Here is a 21,433-nt window from a genome sequence, read left to right as displayed (position 1 = left end):
TCCACTATGCAGTTAAAGAAGTGATTTAAACAAGTGAATCACTTTTTAGAATAGTTGATTCCTCCAGTAGATGCTGACTCTCTCTATAAAAGGTCAAAATATGAAAAACAGCTTAAGACTAATTATAGGGAACTAAAGTAGCATTTCAAAGATAAAATAGGAAAATGTAAATAAAGTAGATAGATGACAGGTGGATTCTGAAATAAATCTGAAAGAAAAATGGAACAAGTGAGTAAGAAGTGAAATAGTATTTTATTTTATTATTGCATGTGATGTGGGGGGTGCACTGGAATATCTGTTGTCATTCTGTGTTGAATGTTATTCTAAGAATAATACAAACTCATGAGAACATTCTAACTAAGATGAGAGAATAAATGTTTGTTTCTTACCTTTTCAAAGGTTCCCGTTGAGTCTGGGTCTTCTTCCACCTTTGCTGCCTGATACCCAGAGAAAGAAATCCTTTGCTCGTGTGAGTAACGTTACATCCTGCTACCAAACACACAGGCGTCATACCTTCAGAGAGACGTCAGCCATGATACTTTGAAGTGTGGAGTCTTTCTAATGACGTATTTTCACAGTCTGTTACTTTAACAGTTTTATGACAAACTGACTTGCTAAATTATCATTTAAACTGACAAACATCATATGTGTAATTCATGGCTCAATTCAAATGGGATCAAAATAATTATTGGCCTCTCCCAGTTCACTACAGAACATATTTTATCTGAAATAAAGTCCCATGATGGTCCAGAGGAACGGGAGAGACTTCTCCTCTCTATAGACCTCAACAGTGAGCTTTTTGAATGTCTCTTGTCCCCCCATATCTCCATAACATGAGCTAAGGAAGAACTCATTACATTTTGGAGGACCCATATAACAGGGCGGATACACAAGTTTTTTACTTTCAATAACATTGCAAGATGAGAGAGCATTTGTGCTGCATTCTTGTGGTGTCGGAGTAATCAAACAAAAAGTGTTCCCCACTAGGAACAAACTACATTTCTTTTCTTTCCACCTTATTATTGGATCCAAATTGTCTTTCATTATCATTTTATCATCCTTGGTAATCACAATTCCTAAATATTTGATTGTGTTTTTACAGGGATGCTACAAATGTGTGTATCTGAAATATACTTTAAGGTGAGAATTTCACATTTATTCAAATTGATATTTAAGCCCGATACTTCAGAAAATGTATCAATGTCAGATAAAGCATCTGAAACTTCTGTTTTGCTATTTAAAAATAAAGTGGTATCATCCGCCAGTTGTGAGATTTAAATTTGTCTGCCATGAAAATGAATACCTTTAAAATGAAGCAATTTTTTAGCTGTATTATCAAATGTATACTGCTTCCACTAATCTCTGCCCCCATCTTTTTTAATATCAACAATAAGTTTGGATCAATATAATGCTGTTATGCAATATAAGTCTGAGACATGAAATACAAATTGTTTTAGCATCTTTCATATTATCAGAAATTACAAAACACGCAACTCATCAAAAAATGGAAGTGTTACATTCTTGATGCTGTAGTTGCTGTGTTTGAACTGCAGGGGGCAATGTGTAATTACATTTTTAATAGAAAGAAAAAGGAAACATCTCCTTATTCACCCTCAGAAAAGACATTCACTGGACCAAGGAAATAAAGAGAAATATTTAGTTTACATCTTTTTTTGTCTTTGCATTTTTTTCCATTAAGAGTCACTTTGAAAAAAAATTAAATGATTGAAGATCGGAATCAAGGCAACCTCTCATCCCCAAAAAAAACTAATTTGTGTAAGTATTATTAGCATCACCAGTAGCCCATTTTCTCATTGTCTAATGTGCTAAACCTTGCATTTATCTCAACCTAACATATAATATTTTCAAATTTTCATCTGGATACTAACTTTCTCACTTTCATCTTTAATAGCCTTTATCTATCCTGTTTTCTCACACTCACTCCTTTATTGCCTTTACAAAAAAACACCCCAGACGCATCATGATGGCACACCTTCATGTACTCAGGCAATGTGTAAACCTCCAGCCTGATCAGGGTGTAGCCGCTCTCATTCAAACTAGCACAGACCTGGGCCTCATTCACTGGGACCGTAGGGATCTTTACCCCAGGCGCCCCAAAAGAGTAACTCATTCCCAGAGTTCCGATGAGCAGGAGGTGGCCACCGGGCCTTAGGAGCCTCCCAATGTGGCACAGGACCCTGGTGAAGGCAGCCAGGTCAGGGCTGACACTCTCCAGACAGTAGCAGGACACAAGACAGTCGGCCCCTGCTGAAGGAAGGACGTCAAGGGCCACAGGCTGAGGAGAGTGCCCGTCAATGTGGACAATGGCCCTCACAGCAAGCGCTCTTCCTCACAGCTGTTGGTCGTTGTGACTCATGAAATTGCCGACACACAGAGATTGTTCCTGTGTGGGGTCGGGTCTTTTTAGCAGCTGTTGCAATGACATACTAATAATAACTTTTATTTATATAGTGCCTTCCATGAAACCCAAGGACACTTAACAGAATTACCGGGGATAAGGAAGGTTGTAGGCAGTGATGAATACGTGGTGTTTGGGATTGTCTTCAAAAAGCCGAGACAAAATGACTGTCATATATATACATATATATATATATATATATATATATATATATATATATATATATATATATATATATATATATATATATATATATATATATATATATATATATATATATATATATATATATATATATACATATATACATATATATATATACATATACATACACATATATACAAGTATTTGATACACTGCCGATTTTGCAGGTTTTCCCCACTTACAAAGCACGTAGAGGTCTGTAATTTTTATCAGGTACTCTTCAACTGTGAGTGACGGAATCCCGAAAATCCAGAAAAATCACATTGTATGATTTTTAAGTAATTAATTTGCATTTTATTGCATCACATAAGTATTTTAATACATCAGAAAAGCAGAACTTTATATTTGGTAGAGAAACCTTTGTTTGCAATTACAGAGATCATACGTTTCCTGTAGTTCTTGACCAGGTCTGCACACACTGCAGCAGGGATTTTGGCCCACTCCTCCATACAGAACTTCTCCAGATCCTTCAGGTTTCGGGGCTGTCGCTGGGCAATACAGACTTTCAGCTCCCTCCAAAGATTTTCTATTGGGTACAGGTCTGGAGACTGGCTAGGCCACTCCAGGACCTTGAGATGCTTCTTACGGAGCCACTCCTTAGTTGCCCTGGCTGTGTGTTTCGGGTCGTTGTCATGCTGGAAGACCCAGCCACGACCCCTCTTCAATGATGGAAGGAGGTTGTTGGTCAAGATCTCGCATACATGGCCCCATCCATCCTCCCCTCAATACGATGCAGTCGTCCTGTCCCCTTTGCAGAAAAGCATCCCCAAAGAATGACGTTTCCACCTCCATGCTTCACGGTTGGGATGGTACTCTTGGGGTTGTACTCATCCTTCTTCTTCCTCCAAACACGGTGAGTGGAGTTTAGACCAAAAAGCTCCATTTGTGTCTCATCAGACCACATGACCTTCTCCCATTCCTCCTCTGGATCATCCAGATGGACATTGGCAAACTTCAGACGGGCCGGGACACGTGCTGGCTTGAGCAGGGGGACCTTGCGTGCGATGCAGTATTTTAATCCATGACAGCGTAGTGTGTTACTAATGGTTTTCTTTGAGACTGTGGTCCCAGCTCTCTTCAGGTCATTGACCAGGTCCTGCCTTGTAGTTCTGGGGTGATCCCTCACCTTCCTCATGATCATTGATGCCCCATGAGGTGATATCTTGAACTTTCTCCATTTTCTAATAATTGCGCCAACAGTTGTTGCCTACTCACCAAGCTGCTTGCCTATTGTCCTGTAGCCTATCCCAGCCTTGTGCAGGTCTACAACTTTATCCCTGATGTCCTTACACAGCTCTCTGGTCTTGGCCATTGTGGAGAGGTTGGAGTCTGTTTGATTGAGTGTGTGGACAGGTGTCTTTTATACAGGTAACGAGTTCAAACAGGTGCAGTTTATACAGGTAATGAGTGGAGAACAGGAGGGCTTCTTAAAGAAAAACTAACAGGTCTGTGAGAGCCGGAATTCTTACTGGTTGGTAGGTGATCAAATACTTATGTCATGCAATAAAATGCAAATTGATTATTTAAAAATCATACAATGTGATTGCCTGGATTTTTGGAATTTTGAAAACCTGCAAAATCGGCAGTGTATCAAATACTTGTTCTCCTAAGGTGCAGATGAATAATAAATGTTAGTAGGAGGTTGTGGTATTATTGTATGTAATTTTGTAGTACATCACGTAATGACATGTATTCAGATGTAGTCAGACAGTTGTATCAATAGGGAACCTAATGTGATAGGAATCTATATGAATGGGAGTTGTGATATAGGGGGACACTTAAAAGAGTTACACAGGATGTTGAACATGCTGTTGAGATTTTGCTGCTCTTACAATAAAGTGGTAGTTCTTTATCAACCTTGCCAATTACTACCAAAGTTCTGATACCCTGAACTGAATTAAAGATGAAGAACATGTTCTTGCATGTTCTTCATTCTGCACAAGAAGCTTCTTGTATAGAGTGATCAAGAAAATTAGGTAGGTTACAAGGTAATGATGGCCTGATCTATGAATTTTATAAAACGTTTGCAGATGTCACAAAATGTCTCCTTGCTGTCCATCGTTACAGGTCTGCTCACCTTAACTCCCTAACCAAATAACGATCCCTTACTCATCGATAACTGGAGACCAATTACACTCCTTAACAATGATTATAAAATGATTGCCTGAGTGACTACTAAACTCAACTAAACGCCACTAAACTGTGCTTTACTATGCAAATGTGCAATATTATTTATTCATTTACTTAAGTGCAATATATCACAGTCATACAAATACATTATTTTGTTACCCTGTTTTTTTTAATGTTTTTACAGGAGCCATGCTAGTAATTTCATTCATGCTTTAAATGTGTGTTTTGCTGAATGAGAATAAAAGAAATCCTGAATGTTGACATGCTCACCTAATTGAACGGTTCACGTTGTGGGGACGTGTCCCCCAAAAGGATGAGAGACCCCACAATGTACCCTGGCAACCCCCATGAACTTAAGAGTCTGGGGAGGCAACTCTCTCCAGTATTTTGTATTTGGACTGCAGTAACTATTTTCAACGCTAGCGGTCAGTATTACATATTGGATCTTTAAATATTGTGTGTGTGTGTGTGTGTGGAATGAGAGAAAGAGACAAATCAGTAAAACATTTAGTCAGTCTGTTCTTCAAGTTTTAGTTTCACACAACTATCAACACTTCACATGAAAAAAAATATACAGTTAAGGCAGAACAACCAAACAGTTCCCACCACAGACAGCAGCAGGATGCTGAAGTTCCTGTACTGGCCACTAGATGTCGCTCCTCGCTGGGGAAGATGTCCAACTTTCCTGTTAGAAGCTCAAATCCTGTGTCCCAATACTGCATTCAAAATGTATACTAATTTTTAAAGTACACTGTTTTTGCAGTAAATACACGAAATTATCAACATGAAAAGCTGTCTTACAGAAACAGCAAAATGATGCTGAGGCAAACGAAAAATGACTTTAAAATGTCAATTTTAGTTTCTAAATAGAGAAATGTTTGTTTCTGGAGCTGTTTTAACCGCCATCCATTGTTTGTTTTTTTTAGCTGTGAGTAGCTCCTACATTTTCCTTTGTGCAATGCATTGTGGGACACACAAACAGCACTCTCTGTGATTTAGTTTCAATACTGGCTGTTTTTGGTGTTTTATTATGGCCCCGTTTCCTCTGAACACACTACAATTCAGAATGAGTTTGCAGTAGAGATTTGGGACACAGCCACGAAACAAATTCCCCCATGAGACATTCAGGTGTTGTTGTTAATTTCACTTCTTCTCAGTGTCTTGGTGGTGATTTTGACAAATACAGTCTCATTGAAGAGATGCATAAGTATAAAAAAAGTCTGTTCAAGTTCAATAGACCAATGATTTGAAACACAAACACGAGAGCCTAATCTTTTCAAACAAAAATGGAAATCAGTGCAATATAACAACGCTCCCAAAACAGGCTTCATGTTCGTCCTCTGGTATCCTGACTTCCAGTCGCCGCTCACTTCTTCTTGTTCTCTTTGCAGGCGACCACGTATCGCTGAGCCACGTTGAGCGGAGGGGAATAACCATCGGCGTATGACGTGTCCTCAAAGAGCACCGAGTAGTCGTCCTGAGGCTGCAAACAGACACATGCTGATGTTAGTTTTGGGAGGAGAGGAACCGGCTGCTGGTACATTATCATTTCTCAAGTTGTGCACATAAGGATGGAATGATTACCAGCCACAATAAAAATGTTGACTATAACAATCACCGTTTTCATTTAAAATATCATCATCACAGTGGATTACCACGGTGTACAAACCGTGTTCCCAGCTTCATGCGATTCAATACTATTTCAATTCAATTTTATTCATAGTATCAAATCATAACAAGAGTTATCTCGAGACACTTTACAGATAGAGTAGGTCTAGACCACTCTATAATTTACAAAGACCCAGCAATTATAGTAATTCCCCCAAGAGCAAGCATCCAGAGAGAGAGTGGCGAGGAAAAACTCCCTTTTAGGAAGAAACCTCGGCAGACAGTGACTACAAATAGTAGACACTGTTCCATTATCGAGCAAGTCTCCGGAAGTTGCCGCGTAGGAGCTCTGCGTGGCCTAAAACGTGCACTTCTTGAAGTTGGAATCATGGCGGAAGGAGGAGATGACAGCGCTCAGGACATTTATCAGCCCTCTTAGAGGACTAAGTCTGAAGCATGGGCATATTTGGGTTATTATAAGAATGCTGAAGGACAGTTGATTGCACTTTTGTCTTATTTTTATTTAAATTTTTTTTTAAGCTTGAATGTTTGGATTTGTATAATTTAAACCTGCTGGAAATGTTCCTGACAAAAAAAGATGTTTACATGCTGAACCCTTGTTCCTTTGATGTTAAAAGTTGCACTTTTGATAAGGTTTTGTCTATATTTTTGCAATATAATAAACACTGTTACACTTTTTGAGACTATTTCAGCTTGGGTAGGCCTATCAGTGCTTTCTGACCACATTGAACACACTTCTTTTTTTTAAATACCGCGATAATACCGAAAACCGTGATCATTTTGTTACTATAACCGTGAGGTTAAATTTTCATACCGTTACATCCATTACACGTTACATGTGCATAGTATTTTTAGATTCAGACTGGAAAAGCTGCGGGGCATGACGGAATCCAACAAAAAAAATTAATTCAGAGGATTTATATTTTGGATGTGACATAGCTTCTAGAGTCTTTTCTTTTCATGCCACTTTCTACTTCTACTCCGCTACATTTCAGAGAGAAATATTGTACTTTTTACTCCGCTACATTCATCTGTTACAGCTTTAGTTACTAGTTACTTTACAATGTTTTTTTATTCCGTGGTGTTGCAGTTCTTTCTTTCGCTAGTCCAAATATTATTTGCTGTATAACGACTACAATTGAGACCAACATGCAACTCCTACTGCAGCCAATCAGCTTTCGTGTTATTAGTGCGAGTTTCTTTCAGATTGTCCCACAGACATAAAACAGATTTTATTCTTCAGCTTTGGGAAAGTGCAAGTTTAGCAATACCTGGCTTGAAAGAAACTGAATTTAGGGCTCAGTTGATGTTGTGATAAAGGTCTTAAATGTCATTCATAATGGTCTCAAAAAGGTCTTTAAAAGACATACATTTGACTGGGTGAAACCTGCAGAAACCCCGTAACGTCAGTAGTTACGGTTGTTGGAGACGTCCGAGGCCAAGTCTGTCATAACCACAGAAAAAATGTGTTTGTCAATTGCATATTCACACAAATTGCAGTGTTTGGTTCATTATGAAGTAAACCGAAATAAACTAATCATCACACCCGGTTAAATATCCTTTAACGTGAATTCTTGGCTTCCACAGAAAGGCTCCTCAAAACGTTTGGGACATTAGACTCGGGCTGCACGATATTTGGAAAACGTCTAATTGCAATTATTTAGACTGATTTTGCGATTGCGATATGATTCACGATATTGGAGGGAATGATCATTTTTGTATCATTATTCTCATTTTGATTGAAGTGGGATTTTTGCGAGGATCTGTACCAAACAAAGATGTTTTTTTAGTCTGTAGGATAGGATTTGTAGGCTGGGACGTCCCTGCAGCACCACAATATTTTAGAATGGTTTGACACATATTTTGCCTTTAAAAAATATTGCACCCCCCCCTGCGATTTGGATATTGCACTAGTCCATATTGCGATTTCGATAACATTGCGATTAATTGAGCAGCCCTACATTAGACTGTGTTCTGATAACTTGGCCGCAGAGCCTTTTAACCTTTTGCTAAAAGTAGAGCAGAGAGCAGAGTGCTGAGGGTCTGACCCGGTGTGGTGGCGTGTGGATCAGCGCCCGGTAGAAGCAGGTGGTCTGTGGGTAGAGGGCCAGCACCAGCTGGTCCTTACTGAACAGGGCCTCGGGGTCTGTCTCTGGGTTGGCCTTCCACTGAGGCAGAGGGATGATCCGCCGCCTGCTCAGAGTGTGTCTCCTGATCACACACACAAAAACACACACTTTTGAACCACAAAAGTTTGGGAATCCAGATTTGGAGTCTGGAATCAGTTGATGAGATCCTCCCTGAGAGACTACTTAAAATGTTTCGTTACATCTGGCTCTTAAATACTTTTTTTAGACTTTTCTTTTGAATGAGTACTTATTTCATTGCATCATAGAAACATAAATTAGGATTTAGGCAATCAGGAGGCATATGTAAAAAGAGAGATAATTGTGGTCACAACTTTGTCCTGTTTATCTAGAATAAAATAATTTAATATTTAGCGGGAAACATTTCTGAGCGCTCTAATAGTACATCCAGAGAAAATAACAATGATACAGGTAGTAGAGAACTCACTCTTTGCCCTCTTCATCAATGTCGTCCACTTCATACCTGCAGGGAGGCAGAGAAAAGTCTGTGTGAGGGACAAAGTTGTACAGCAGGATATAGTCTGGATTAACGGACGCACAACTGAAACGGATGTCAGGCTTTGCCCTTCACCTTCCTCTCTCAAGTTGCCGTTCTCAAACTTCGGGCTAGCGAGCTACACACTGAACATGTTAAGCTTGAAAGTAAATTAGGATGGTGCAACATGTCAGGCCTAGGGGTGGGTACCGTGTGTGTAGGACCTCCGCTCTCTGACAATATGCAGAGAGGACAGATAAGCGTGCGCGCTCTCAGGTACCAAAATTTGGTACTGTTTGATTTAAAGCGAATCGGTCCTCGGTAGTACCGATGTAATTCGACCATAAACAAAAAAGTACAGAGTCCCTTAGTACCCTAGTCAGGCTTGCTCGGTTCTTTCTGGGAATGATTGTAAAGATTTACAAAGAATATGTTTAGGGCGTTTCCTCTGTAACTGGGACGTTTTGGGACTGATTGGTGAATCCCACCAATCAGTCCCAAAACGTTGTGGACGAAGTACACACAGAGATACAGTGGTAAGAGCCAATGAGGTTTAACCATGTATCAGCTAATTTAAATAGCTCACGTTACTCAAAAACAACTGCAATAAACAGTTAACTTCATTTAATATTGTATATGGAGTTTTATTTTGCAGGGTGCAAATGTTCCACCAGAACAAGTTTCATCCTGAGACTACTTAGCAGAGCCACCGTCGCTGCGTCCGGAGCTTAGCGCCACCCAAGACGATTGGGATTGGTTTAAACCAGGGATGCACCAAATCCAGATTTTTGGGGGTTGGTCTGAATCCTGAATCCCCTGGTTGAGATTGTGCTGACTCCTCCCCCCATCCTCAGTCCATGAACCCAGTAAACACATGAATGAAGTAAACAGGGACTGTCCTTCCTTTGCCGTACCTGAAGTTGCTGCATTTTGGCTGCTGTCTGGAAATTCCTTCATGCACAACTCGTATTCTTTCGGATGTTTAATACGAAAATGTTTTAACAGCGGCAACGTTGTGTATTGTTTAGGGTCCTCGCCGCCACGAGACAAGTCGGCATTGCAAATTGAACACGTAGCTGGACTTGAATGGTCTTCTTTTGACTGAAAGTACTGCCAAACAACACTTGTTCTGCTCACTAGTTCCATTTCCACTTTCTCACAGCCTACTGCATTGAACGCTCCACCTACGTAAACACCTTCCCGTAATCAACGGCGGCGTCATTACGTAGGAACCAGTAGGGTTCGGTTCTGTGGAAAGAAATTCTAAGGTTCGGCAGAAACCGAATCCCGTCAAAAAGCCCAATATTCGTCCGAATCCAAAGCCGAATCCTGGATTCGGTGCATCTCTAGTTTAAAGAAATGCAAACAACCCTGAGCGTGTGTGTTTGAAGTGTGTGATGTTCTCACTCACTTGTTGGTGGAGTGGTTGTAGCTGACCACCTCCGCCAGGATCCACTGCTCGTCTCCGTCCACCGCCTTCACCCTCGCCGCCACCTTGTCGCCCTGTTTGGCCACGTAGTCGCTGCTGGCGGGGGTCGCCCCGCACAGAGGAGGCGGGCTAATACAGAGAACAATGAGGAGAGGCACTTTTAGCTGTCACTAACTAACTAAAAACATCAATAAATTCTGTGTGATGTGTTCTATACTTGACCTATGGCTGTAAGCCTATTACTTCAAAAATGTAACACTGACTGTTGATTTGTGTCTGTCCTACTGTCTACTTCATTCCATTATAATGCCCATATTTAATGTCTTTTTTAAACTTTATCCTTGCACTGCTATATAGTTTTTTTAAATTACTATGTCTACATTATTCTCTTATATTGTCCATATTTAATGCTGGTCTCTAGACTTTATCCTTGCACTTATTTGCACTACCTCCATGACACCCCCTCTCATAGAGCACCTTACCATGCATACTGAATCACAGAGTCAGTCCCTGCCCTGTCACTGCAGGCGTCTCATGCTTTTATTTAGTATCTTTTCTTTTATTGTCCATAATATTCATGTGGATTTGTTATTTTATCATCCTGTTTATGATGTATGTTGTGCGTGATGTCTTGAAGCTACTGGGAGCTTGAATTTCCCCTTGGGGATCAATAAAGTATCTATCTATCTTTTTTAATAAAGCCTGTTGGGTTTATTAATCTGGTAACTGTGTGTGTCTGCAGGCTGTGTAGAAGACGAGCAGCAGCTACCTCTCCCCCGGCTTGCCGATCCACAGAGGAAGCGTCATGGCCGACTGCTGGAGGAGCGTCATCAGGACGCCGCGCCTCATCGTCTTCCTGGGAGGGTCGCTGTCGCTGTAAACTCCCGCCATCTTAGCAGCTGCACAAAATATGTGACGAATTAAAAAAACACAAGTTACAGAAACCCCTGTCGCAGATCTTAAAGAGCAAAGGATGAATGAATCACTTCAGCGCACACACGCACACACAGGCACGCACACACACACACACACACACCTACCTATTCTCCTCTCCTCCAACAAAGACTTGATCTCTGCGATTTTATCCAGCGCGTGACGCAGGATGCTGTGAGAAATGAAAAGAAATACGTCAACAAAGAGCGCTGGAAGTAGTGACACTAAAAGCGCCGATATACTTGTGGCGGTGGAGCAGGTCTGTGAGGTAGGACGGAGCCTGGTTATGGAAGGCTTTGTGGGTGAGGAGGAGGACTTTAAACTGGATGCGTTGGGAAACGGGGAGCCAGTGGAGGTTCTGAAGGATGGGGGTGATGTGATCACGGGAAAGGGTGTGGGTAAGTAGACGTAAGATGCCTCCAACGCGTATCCTGGGTTCCTTTGGAGCGTTAGGTTGTGCAGGTCTTCAGAAGTTAACGCTGCGGGTCCGCAAGGTGCAATTCAGCACATGAACGTTGGTGGACAGCATATCCTCTGACAGGCAGGTCAGCAGCTGTTCCACACTGCAGCCCAGGTGGTGGCGGTTTGCCTAATTCAAATCACAACTTTGAGCGTCGCCGTGTTTGTTTACGTTGTGCAAACATCGGAAGTTGTCAAGGAATACCATCCGGTGTCGGCCAGGGTTGATATGGCCATGATCTGTACTGTAACTACACTTGTACATAGCCATATTCTACTGCTCTTCATACTATTCATCCTGCACATACACTTATTCTTACTACTCTTATGTTACCACACTGCACATAGCTGTACATACTGTACATATCTGTCTATATGGTTCATACTGAATATCCATATTTACTCTGTTTTTCTTATAATATATTCTGTTAATACACTGCATACATCTATATTATTCTTACTACTATCATAATGTGCTAATAATGCACTAGGATTAGGGTTAGGTGTCTTGAAGTCGACGGTCGCAGCATTGCCTTGAAGTCAACGTTGGGGGCTTAAAACACCATCCAGCTCATATTACATAGCCATATTTATTCTGCTCTTATAAGGTAACTGCTAATACACTGCACACACTTATATTTAATTTATATTACTCTAAACCACCATCTGTAAACCAACTGTACACTACTGTACACTGCACTATAGTTCTTGTCCTGTCTATACTTTGTACATCACATTGCACTTTTCTGCTTTTTTTTGCACTTCTGGTTGGACGCAAACTGCATTTCGCTGTCTTTGGACTTGTACACTGCACAATGACAATAAAGTTGAATCTAATCTGATCTAATCAGCCCCCCTTGTGGATATGTTTAATCCTCTGGGTACACGCAAAGTACACAGGCTAGTATGTGAACAGTGCCGTGTACACATACGCATTGTTAAAAAGCTAGTATTTCGAGGCCCTAATACCTGGACAGAAAAAATGCTCTGTGGAGCAATTGTCTGTGAATTGACAATTTGAATCTGATGTTTCTTGTTTTCAAGTGGACGTTACACGTCGATGGCGGCGCTGTAGTTTTTTTGCTCAATCAAAGCATTCTTCAGTCCATTTATTGTTCCAACAGGATTCCCCCAGATCAGCTTGAGAACCACCGAAATAAACTACCTTTCCCTCCTGTCACTCCAGTAAAACTGTATGTGGCTACTCGCCTGCACTCTGCCTCGGCGTCGGCTTTGGCTGTGGTGTACAGTCCCCTCAGCTTGGTCCGGTAGTACGGAGAAGCTGCAGGAGACACAGGAACAAAAGGACAACATGTTGAATGACAGAATCAGGATTCATAGAACAGCAAGTAATAACCATTTAGAAAAGCATCCAGTTAGTTAGTGATTAATGTCTGCTGTTGTATGAGGCCCTAAATCTGAGCCGTGTGTGTTTGTATGAATGTAACAGTTGCAAAACACAAATTTTTGTGCCACTTCCAAAATAACTGTAGCCATGAAACCAATATTACAAATACTTTGGCTTCCCCAGTGAGGAAAAACATAATCAATAATGTATAAAATCTGGGCAACAACACACAAAAACAGCAGGTAGATTATCAGGAATAAAGATTAAACTCAAGATAACAACCATAAACCAAGGGCGTAACTCTGAGTTCAGCATTTGGAGGTCCCGGGACGTATAGATCGAAAGAATTGTAGAAATAAAAATTTAAAAAATGCAACAAAAACCTCAGAAACTACCACAAAAAAACTGAGGAAAAAAAGCAACAAAAACCTCTGAAAAAAAGAGCACAAAAAAACCTCTGAAAAAAGCACTACAACTTTTTAAAAAGCGCCAATAACTAAGAAAAAGAAGCAACAAAAACCTCTGAAAAAAGCAACAACAAAAAACTTTGGTTTTACTAGACTACCTAGTTACTTACTTACCTACCTACTTACTTCCTTACTAGGCTACTAGTAACATGGACTAGGCAGATGAATCATAACAAAATTAGATCAAAAATCTAACTGTGGCTTTGGTGTGACGACTGTTTATCCTCACACAGGGTTTTGGAAATAGAAAGAGTTCACATTGTGGTGACTGACTTTTGTTTTCCGTCTGCATCCTCTCATGTGTTTTCTGAATGTTGAGCAGATTGTGTTCGCTGCGTGACCTCTCCTCCTGGAAACACGGAAATACATGGTGATTATTTGGATTTGGTTAACTTAAAGCGACTGATTGAGCATTGGACTGTAAATCCAGAAACATAAAATAAAAATACTTTTTTTGTAATCCCTTAATCAGTTAACTTACCTGGGTCTGTTTGATGAGCTGATGGAGCTCTGTGAGCAGCTCAGCAATCTTGGTATCAGCTGACATATCAGTCACCTTCAAGGTTTAGGCATTCAGATGTTAATATACAAAACTCCATTAGAAAATCTGTCATTTTAAAAAGGCATGGGGTACAGCTTCTAATATAAAAAAAACTACTTGAAGCAGTGAGTAGTAGGCCTATAACTAAAGTTTTTTTTAAAACTGTATATTGAATGAAAGCCGAATAATAAAGTGGATCCTACCGGTGTTGATCAATGTGCTACTACGTTTTTATATCTCCTGTATAACAAGGCATCTTTGAATTGACAGATTTCTGAATGGAGTTCGGTTTCAACTGATGGAGCTATGTGAGCAGCTCGGCAGTCTATGCCAAGGTTTTGGCATTCAAAGAGTCTTGTTAGAACAGCGTTAATATATACCAAACCCCATTAAGAAATCGGTCATTTTAAGAGGAAGGGAGACGCGGCTTTTGATAGAAAATTGACTGGAAGCAGTTAGCAGGACCAGGACAAATTGCTTAATACATTTTAACAATGTATTAAAAATATATACCGGATGGAAGCCGAATACAAAAGGTCAATGCTACAGGTTGTGGGTGAAGTCCTTGTAGGCTTTAATATGTACCTAAATAACAGGGTTTCTCTGAATTGACAGATTTCTGAATGGAGTTCGGTTTAGACTGATTGTGAAAAAAAACGGCCAGTAACTATAGCACTTTGAGTGTATATGACGTGAAAATACTTGGATAAAATACTTACGCTGCTGTTAGTAGTGATAACAAATGAGTCTGTGTAACGTTGTAGCTACTTTATGGCTAACTGTTAGCTAGCTGATTGGGTTAGCAAGTGGCATGTTTCGCTAATGTTATTAGCTGGGTTGCTAAACTGCGATACTTCTTTGCTAATGCAACGAAAGCATTCGCTGTATATATTTCCACTTTGACAACTTATTACACAAAATGTGCTTTATCCTTTTCTAAACACAGCATGCAACACGACTTACCGTCTTAGTTTTTCTGTTTATTTATTGCCGACTTGCTAGCTAACTATACAGATTAGCTTCTTTTTCCTCTTATTCGGTGAGAGGAATGATCTTCACACAGCGCTGCCAGCTGGACGGAGGGTGGGACTGCAGAAAAAGATAAAGATAAATAAAATAAAATAGACTTTATTAATCCCACACTTTGGGACATTCCCTTGTTAGCAACCAAAGAAAAATTCACACACATCAGAATAACAAAAACACACATTAAATAGACATAGGAGCAATATACAGAAAGTATTATAAGAAATAGAAAAAATAGAGTTATAGTAATAATAGTAACATGTACATCATAAACACCTATTATAAATAGGCAGTTAAAAAAAAAATATATATACACAGATATAGAGCTACTTTCAATATTTGATTATTGTGTGTGTGTGTGTGTGTGTGTGTGTGTGTGTGTGTGTGTCTGTGCGTGTCTGTGTGTGTGTGTGTGTGTGTGTGTGTGTGTGAGAGTGTCAGTGTGTCTGTGCGTGTGTGTATATGTGTGTGTGTCTGTGTGTGTGTGTCTGTGCGCGTGTGTCTGTGTGTCTGTGTCTGCCTGCGTGTGTGTGTGTGTGTGTGTGTGTGTGTGTGTGTGTGTCTGTCTGTGTGTATGTGTCTGTGCGCGTGTCTGTGTGTGTGTGTGTGTGTCTGTGCTTGTGTGTGTGTGTGTGTGTCTGTTTGTCTGTCTATTTGTCTGTGTGTGTGTGTGTGTGTGTGTGTGTGTGTGTGTGTGTGTGTGTGTGGATTTAAAGTGTGTGGATTTCTTTTTAAAGCACTGTAAAGTGTCTTTGAGTTTTGTAAATATAGCAAGTGCTATATATAAAGAAATAAAATGCGTTATTATTACTTATATTGTCGTACAGTGTACTACAGTTGAAGTATCCCATTGTGTTGTCTTACTTTACAGAGTCAGATTATTAAAACAAACAGTAATCAGCTAATAAATACAAGTACATTTTGATAATACTTTTGTACTACATAGTCCAGCCAGTTTTCAGGCCTTTTTGTCACATGTTGATGGTACTTTGCCTTGTTCCAGACGCCAGGTACAGACTGTGCTATCACCACACTTTCTCTGCAGATAAGCATCCAGTTAGTTAATGATTCATGTCTGCTGTTGTATGAGGCCCCACATCTTAGCCCAGATATGGGCAACAACACACAAAAACAGCAGGTTGATTATCAGGAATAAAGATTAAACTCAATATAACAACCATAAACCAAGGGCGTAACTTTGGGTTCAGCATTGGGAGGTCCCGGGACGTATAGGGACAAACGTCTTTAAAAACATTTTTAAAAAAGCAAGAAAAACCTCTAAAAATACCACAAAAACTTTGGAAAAAGCGCCAAAAAATGAGGAAAAATGCACAAAAAATCAATGAAATAGGCAACAAAAACCTCTGAAAAAGCACCAATTTCCTTTGGAAAAGGCACCAAAAACTTCAGGAAAAAAAGAGCACAAAAAACCCTCTGAAAAAGCACAACATTTTTTACAAAAAGCACCAAAAACTAAGAAAAAAAGCAACAAAAACCTCTGAAAAAAGCACCAACATTTTTTGGAAAAAAGCGCCAAAAACGTTGAAAAAAAGAGCACAAAAAACCTCTGAAGAAAAGCACAAAAAACTTTATAAAAAGCACACTAAGAAACTAAGAAACTAAGAAAAATAAAAAGCACCAAAAGGAACCGAATCAGAGATTATTATAGATGTTATTATATTATTGACTGAATAACCTCTTTAAAACCAGGTTAAAATGCATGCAGGCTGGTTCAGTCAGAGCATAGAGCTGATATCTTATCTGTAACTGAACGACTCATAATTCTGCAAATATTTACAGTCTCAGCGAGTCAAGACGACGATGGAGAAGAGAGAAACTAAAGTTACAAAGTGCTGATTAACATGTCGACCCAGCCAGAGCTCAGAGGAACCACATCCTGAAATCAGAATATCTAAAACTGCGTCTGTGTTTTCATAAAAACAGCAGAAATATGGAGGGAGTCTGGTGTAAAAACACCGCCTCCTCCTCTGCTGTTTTTTTCTCTTTCCTCTCTGAGACTGACTCAGCGCTGGAATGTAACGGAGTACATTTACTCCAATACTGTTCTAAAGTCCAAACGTTGAGCTACTTGTACTTTACGGTACGAGTTTTCCGCTACATCTCAGGGAGATATATTGTATTTTTTACTCCACTTTTAATACTTTAACTACATTTTCCTGATGATACTAACAGACTTTTACTGAAGTAACATTTTCAACGCAGGACTTTTACTTGTAACAGAGTATCTTTACAGTGTGGTATTACTATTTTTACTTCAGTAAAGGATCTGAATACTTCTTCCAGCACTGTTTATGACTCAGTGAAATGTTCTTCTGCCTGCAAACAGCCACGTACGCAGTTTTTCTTTTACAGCAGAGTCAGAAACAGCTGCTGCCTGTTTTCATGAAGTCAGCTGGGCTCCGAGCAGCGGGCGGAGCCAGATGTTGTAAACAGTCGGGGATCAGCCCAGACCAGAATATTCCAGGGAGATTGTTTTCTCCCATATACAGCAGCTATATGATGATAGAATAACCCTTCACCGGCTTTATTCGCATGAATGTTTGTAGCGAACTTCAGATAATTTGATCAGGGGTGTGTGTGAAAACTTGTTTTCTTTGTAGTTTTTATTTTTACGTTTCAATGTTCTTTTATACACCATCTTAGTACTTTTCTGTACAGCACTTTGGTCAGCTTAAGCTGTGTTTAAATGTGCTCTAGAAATAAACTTTACTTACCTATTTATTTACTTACTTACTTACTTACTTATTTACTGACTTGCTTACTTAGTTACTTACTTGCCTACTTACTTACGCACTTACTTACCTACTTATTTACTTATAAGTAGGTGTTATGAAATGAACTCGTACTTTATTTGTACTTTACATCTGATGCTACTTTATACTACTACGACTCTACGTCTCAGAGATAATACTTCTTACTGCTCTACATTTATCTGACAGGTTGTGTAGTAGTTTCTTGAAGAAGTCTTGTATTTTCTATGTACCCTAGTAAGTAGGTAGGTAAGTAAGTAAGTAGCCTAGTAAGTAAGTAGTTAGTTAAGTAGCCTAAGTAGGTAAGTAAGTAAGTAAGTAAGAAAGAAAGTACGTAAGTAAGTAAGTAAGTAGCCTAGTAAGTAAGTAGTTAGTTAAGTAGCCTAAGTAGGTAAGTAAGAAAGTAAGTAAGAAAGAAAGTAGGTAAGTAAGTAAGTAAGTAGCCTAGTAAGTAGTTAGTTAATGTAAGTAGCCTAAGTAGGTAAGTAAGTAAGTAAGTAAGTAAGTAAATAAGTAGGTAGGTAGGTAGGTAGGTAGGTGAGTAAGTAAGTATGTAAGTAGACTAGTAAGTAAGTAGTTAGTTAAGTAGCCTAAGTGGGTAGGTAAGTAAGTAAGTAGCCTAGTAAGTAAGTAGTTAGTTAATTTAAGTAGCCTAAGTAAGTAAGTAAGTAGGTAGGTAAGTAAGTATGTAAGTAAGTAGACTAGTAAGTAAGTACCCTAGTAAGCATGTAAGTAAGTAGTTAGTTAAGTAGCCTAAGTGAGTAGGTAAGTAAGTAAGTAGGATTTTTTAACTTTAAACAAAGCAGAGCCTCTGACTTTTTTGGGTAAATGGATTTCCTATGGGTGTGGACATTTGGTGCCTGTTCTCCCTCCTTTCCTTTTGTAAGATAAAATGTTGTTTTTATGTTAACAGTGTAACTGAACTCTTCTTCACCATCAGAACGTTTGGAAGTCTTGAGTTTGTTTTAGTACTGATAATACCTTAACTGAAGTAAAGGTATAACGTCAGGCATTTAAGTATTTTCCACTGTGACACATTTCTTCCAGACTAAAGGCAGAGCTCTGACTGTAACATTTGGAGTTTATTCTAACCTCAGATGGCCTGTCATTACAGCATGATGACTGGAGTTTAAATTCAGAGCGGGACATGGTTTTTCCTTCTGCGGTTAGAAACAGTCTTTGTGTCTACAGCGTCAACAGGAAACCTCTTCTTACGTTCAAATCTTTCCTGATGTGAGATATCAGAGCATTTCTGTTGTTAAATCTAGGCTAAAGACACATATTTAAACACAATAATCTCTCAAACTGTTATTATGTTTGTGTTTTTGTGAATTGCTGCTTGTTGTCGTCCTTGGGATGTTCTTTTGTTTTCTTTCTACTTTTTATTTTTACATTTCAATGTTCTTTTATACACCATCTTAGTACATTTCTGTACAGCTTAAGCTGTGTTTAAATGTGCTCTAGAAATAAACATTACTTATTTACTGACTTACCTACTTATACTTACTTGCCTACTTATGTACTTACTTAAACGTAAGTTTAAGTAAGTATACGTACTTACTTACTTGCCTACTTACTTATGTACTTACTTACTTATATGTACTTACTTACCTGCCTACTTACTTATGTACTTAATTACTTATACGTACTTACTTACTTGCCTACTTACTTATACTTACTTATACATATACTTAGGCCTACTTATACTTACTTACTTACTTGCCTACTTACTTACTGACTTACTAGAGTAAGTAAGAAAACTTTATTTATATAGCACCTTTCACAGACAAGAGGGGTCACAAAGTGCTTTACAGTGAAACAAAAACAGAACAAAAACAACACATACAAAGCTATATGGCTAATAAAATGCTTGTCTAAAAAGATGAGTCTTCAGGTGTTTTCTAAAGGTTTCCACAGAATCCAAAGCTCTCAAGGCTAAAGGGAGAGAGCTCCAGAGCCCTGGGGCCACCACAGAAAATGCATGATCACCGTACCTACTTTCTTACAGTCCTTACAGAGACTACTTACTTACTTACTTACTAGGGTACTTACTTACTGAGGCTACCTATATACTTACTTAATTACCTACTTACTTACTTACCTACCTACTCACTAGGGTACTTGCTTACTTACCTACTTAGGCTACTTAACTACTTACTTACTAAGCTACTTACTTACTTACTTATTTACTTACTTACTTACTTCCTTATTTACATACTAGGCTGCTAACATGGAGTAGGCAGATGGCTCATAAGATAAACTATTATTTTGCTAGTTGATTACAGAAAATGTAAACACGTGTCTGCAGACGAGTTGTTTCTCTCTGTCCTTTCTCTCTCTGATAAGTTCAGTCCAAAGTTTGTTTTAGATGGAAATGTCACGAGTTGTTTGACAACGATTAGATGAGATAACACCACACACACACACACACACACACACACACACACACACACACACACACACACACATAGACACACGTGTCAGAGCGGTGTGAAGAGTGCAGCTGCTGATTCAAACAAGCTTGTTGACATGAAAGTTAGATTCACACGTGAGTCCATAAAACCAACACAAAGCACAACTCATGTTACAGGGTTTGTATTTTATTTGATAAAATCCTTTCACATTAGTGTTAGTTTTATGACTTCATTCCAGTGTTTTTTTTTTCTCAACATAATCAATGAAAAATATCTTCCAAACACTTTATAGAAAAATTAAGATTGCTGTCTTCCCGTCGACCAGGAAACTTTCTGTTTTTCTGGATCAAAGATTTCCAATTAAAACTTTTTTCTCAACGTTTTTACAATTTTTGTCACTATTTCCAAAGTTTTTTTTTCTGCGCTTTTTGACGTTTTTCTTTTTTTTCATCCACGTTTTTTTTTTTTTTATCTTTTTCCAACATTTTAGTCACTTTTTTCAAAGTTCTTTCATTGTTTTTTTTTCAAATGCTATGAAATTGAATAAAAAACCCACGTTCAATGAAAGTCGTGAACTGATCATTTATTTGACTTGTTAAGAGCGTTGTAGGGAACCTTCCACGTCATTATTTTTTGACAATTTTGGCCAATTTGGTCTCTGCTGTCAAACACATAAACAATCATCAAAAATGCTAGAATAAAGAAAGACGTTACCCATAAGGTTGCACGTTGCTTTCTGTTCTCCATCACGGAATTAAAGACGACCAGCTGCTCCAATGACACGCCGAATTTGAGATGAACTCATGTTTTAGTAATTGATAAAGTTGCTGAATCATTTCATATGATATGGGATTTCACAAAGTAGTAGAAACCTTAAATTGGCAATTTTCTAAATGACATTTGGCACATAGAACTTTTGAATGTAATGTAGTGGAGTTAAAAAAGTACAATATTTCTCTCTGAAATGTAGCGGAGTAGAAGCAGAAAGTGGCATGAAAAGAAAAGACTCAAGTACAAGTACCTCAACATTTGGACTTAACT

General features: G+C 39.0%; 1 protein-coding gene across 3 annotated transcripts; it reads right to left on the bottom strand.

Moving 5' to 3' along the window:
* Positions 1-5,259: 5,259 nt before the first annotated feature.
* On the bottom strand, positions 5,260-15,285 carry sgf29 (SAGA complex associated factor 29). 3 transcript variants are annotated; one of them, XM_039825429.1, is made up of 10 exons: positions 15,145-15,285; positions 14,122-14,196; positions 13,914-13,989; positions 13,035-13,107; positions 11,474-11,538; positions 11,203-11,332; positions 10,416-10,562; positions 8,957-8,992; positions 8,431-8,593; positions 5,260-6,236 (listed from the first exon to the last, which is right to left on the bottom strand). In XM_039825429.1, the coding sequence occupies exons 2-10, from the start codon at positions 14,185-14,187 to the stop codon at positions 6,120-6,122; spliced, it is 873 nt and encodes a 290-aa protein (XP_039681363.1). In that variant the 5' UTR covers positions 14,188-14,196; positions 15,145-15,285; the 3' UTR covers positions 5,260-6,119. The 3 variants fall into 3 exon arrangements, with proteins under 3 accessions (XP_039681363.1, XP_039681364.1, XP_039681365.1); XM_039825430.1 differs by lacking the exon at positions 15,145-15,285 and adding an exon at positions 14,901-15,027; XM_039825431.1 differs by having other exon boundaries at positions 6,117-6,236; positions 8,386-8,593; positions 15,145-15,270.
* Between the last annotated feature and the right edge of the window lie 6,148 nt (positions 15,286-21,433).

The sequence above is a fragment of the Perca fluviatilis genome, chromosome 15 (assembly GCF_010015445.1).
Source record: "Perca fluviatilis chromosome 15, GENO_Pfluv_1.0, whole genome shotgun sequence".
NCBI classification, from domain to species: domain Eukaryota; kingdom Metazoa; phylum Chordata; class Actinopteri; order Perciformes; family Percidae; genus Perca; species Perca fluviatilis.
This window is presented reverse-complemented; position numbering and strand designations above follow the sequence as displayed.

Excerpts from the sequence above, each read along its gene's own strand:
- sgf29 (XM_039825429.1), bottom strand. The coding sequence starts at position 14,187 with ATGTCAGCTGATACCAAGATTGCTGAGCTGCTCACAGAGCTCCATCAG. Across the intron at positions 11,333-11,473 it reads GTTGGAGGAGAGGAGAATAG|CTGCTAAGATGGCGGGAGTT; the intron begins GTAGGTGTGTGT and ends TATTTTGTGCAG. Across the intron at positions 6,237-8,430 it reads TCCACACGCCACCACACCGG|CCTCAGGACGACTACTCGGT; the intron begins GTCAGACCCTCA and ends GTCTGTTTGCAG.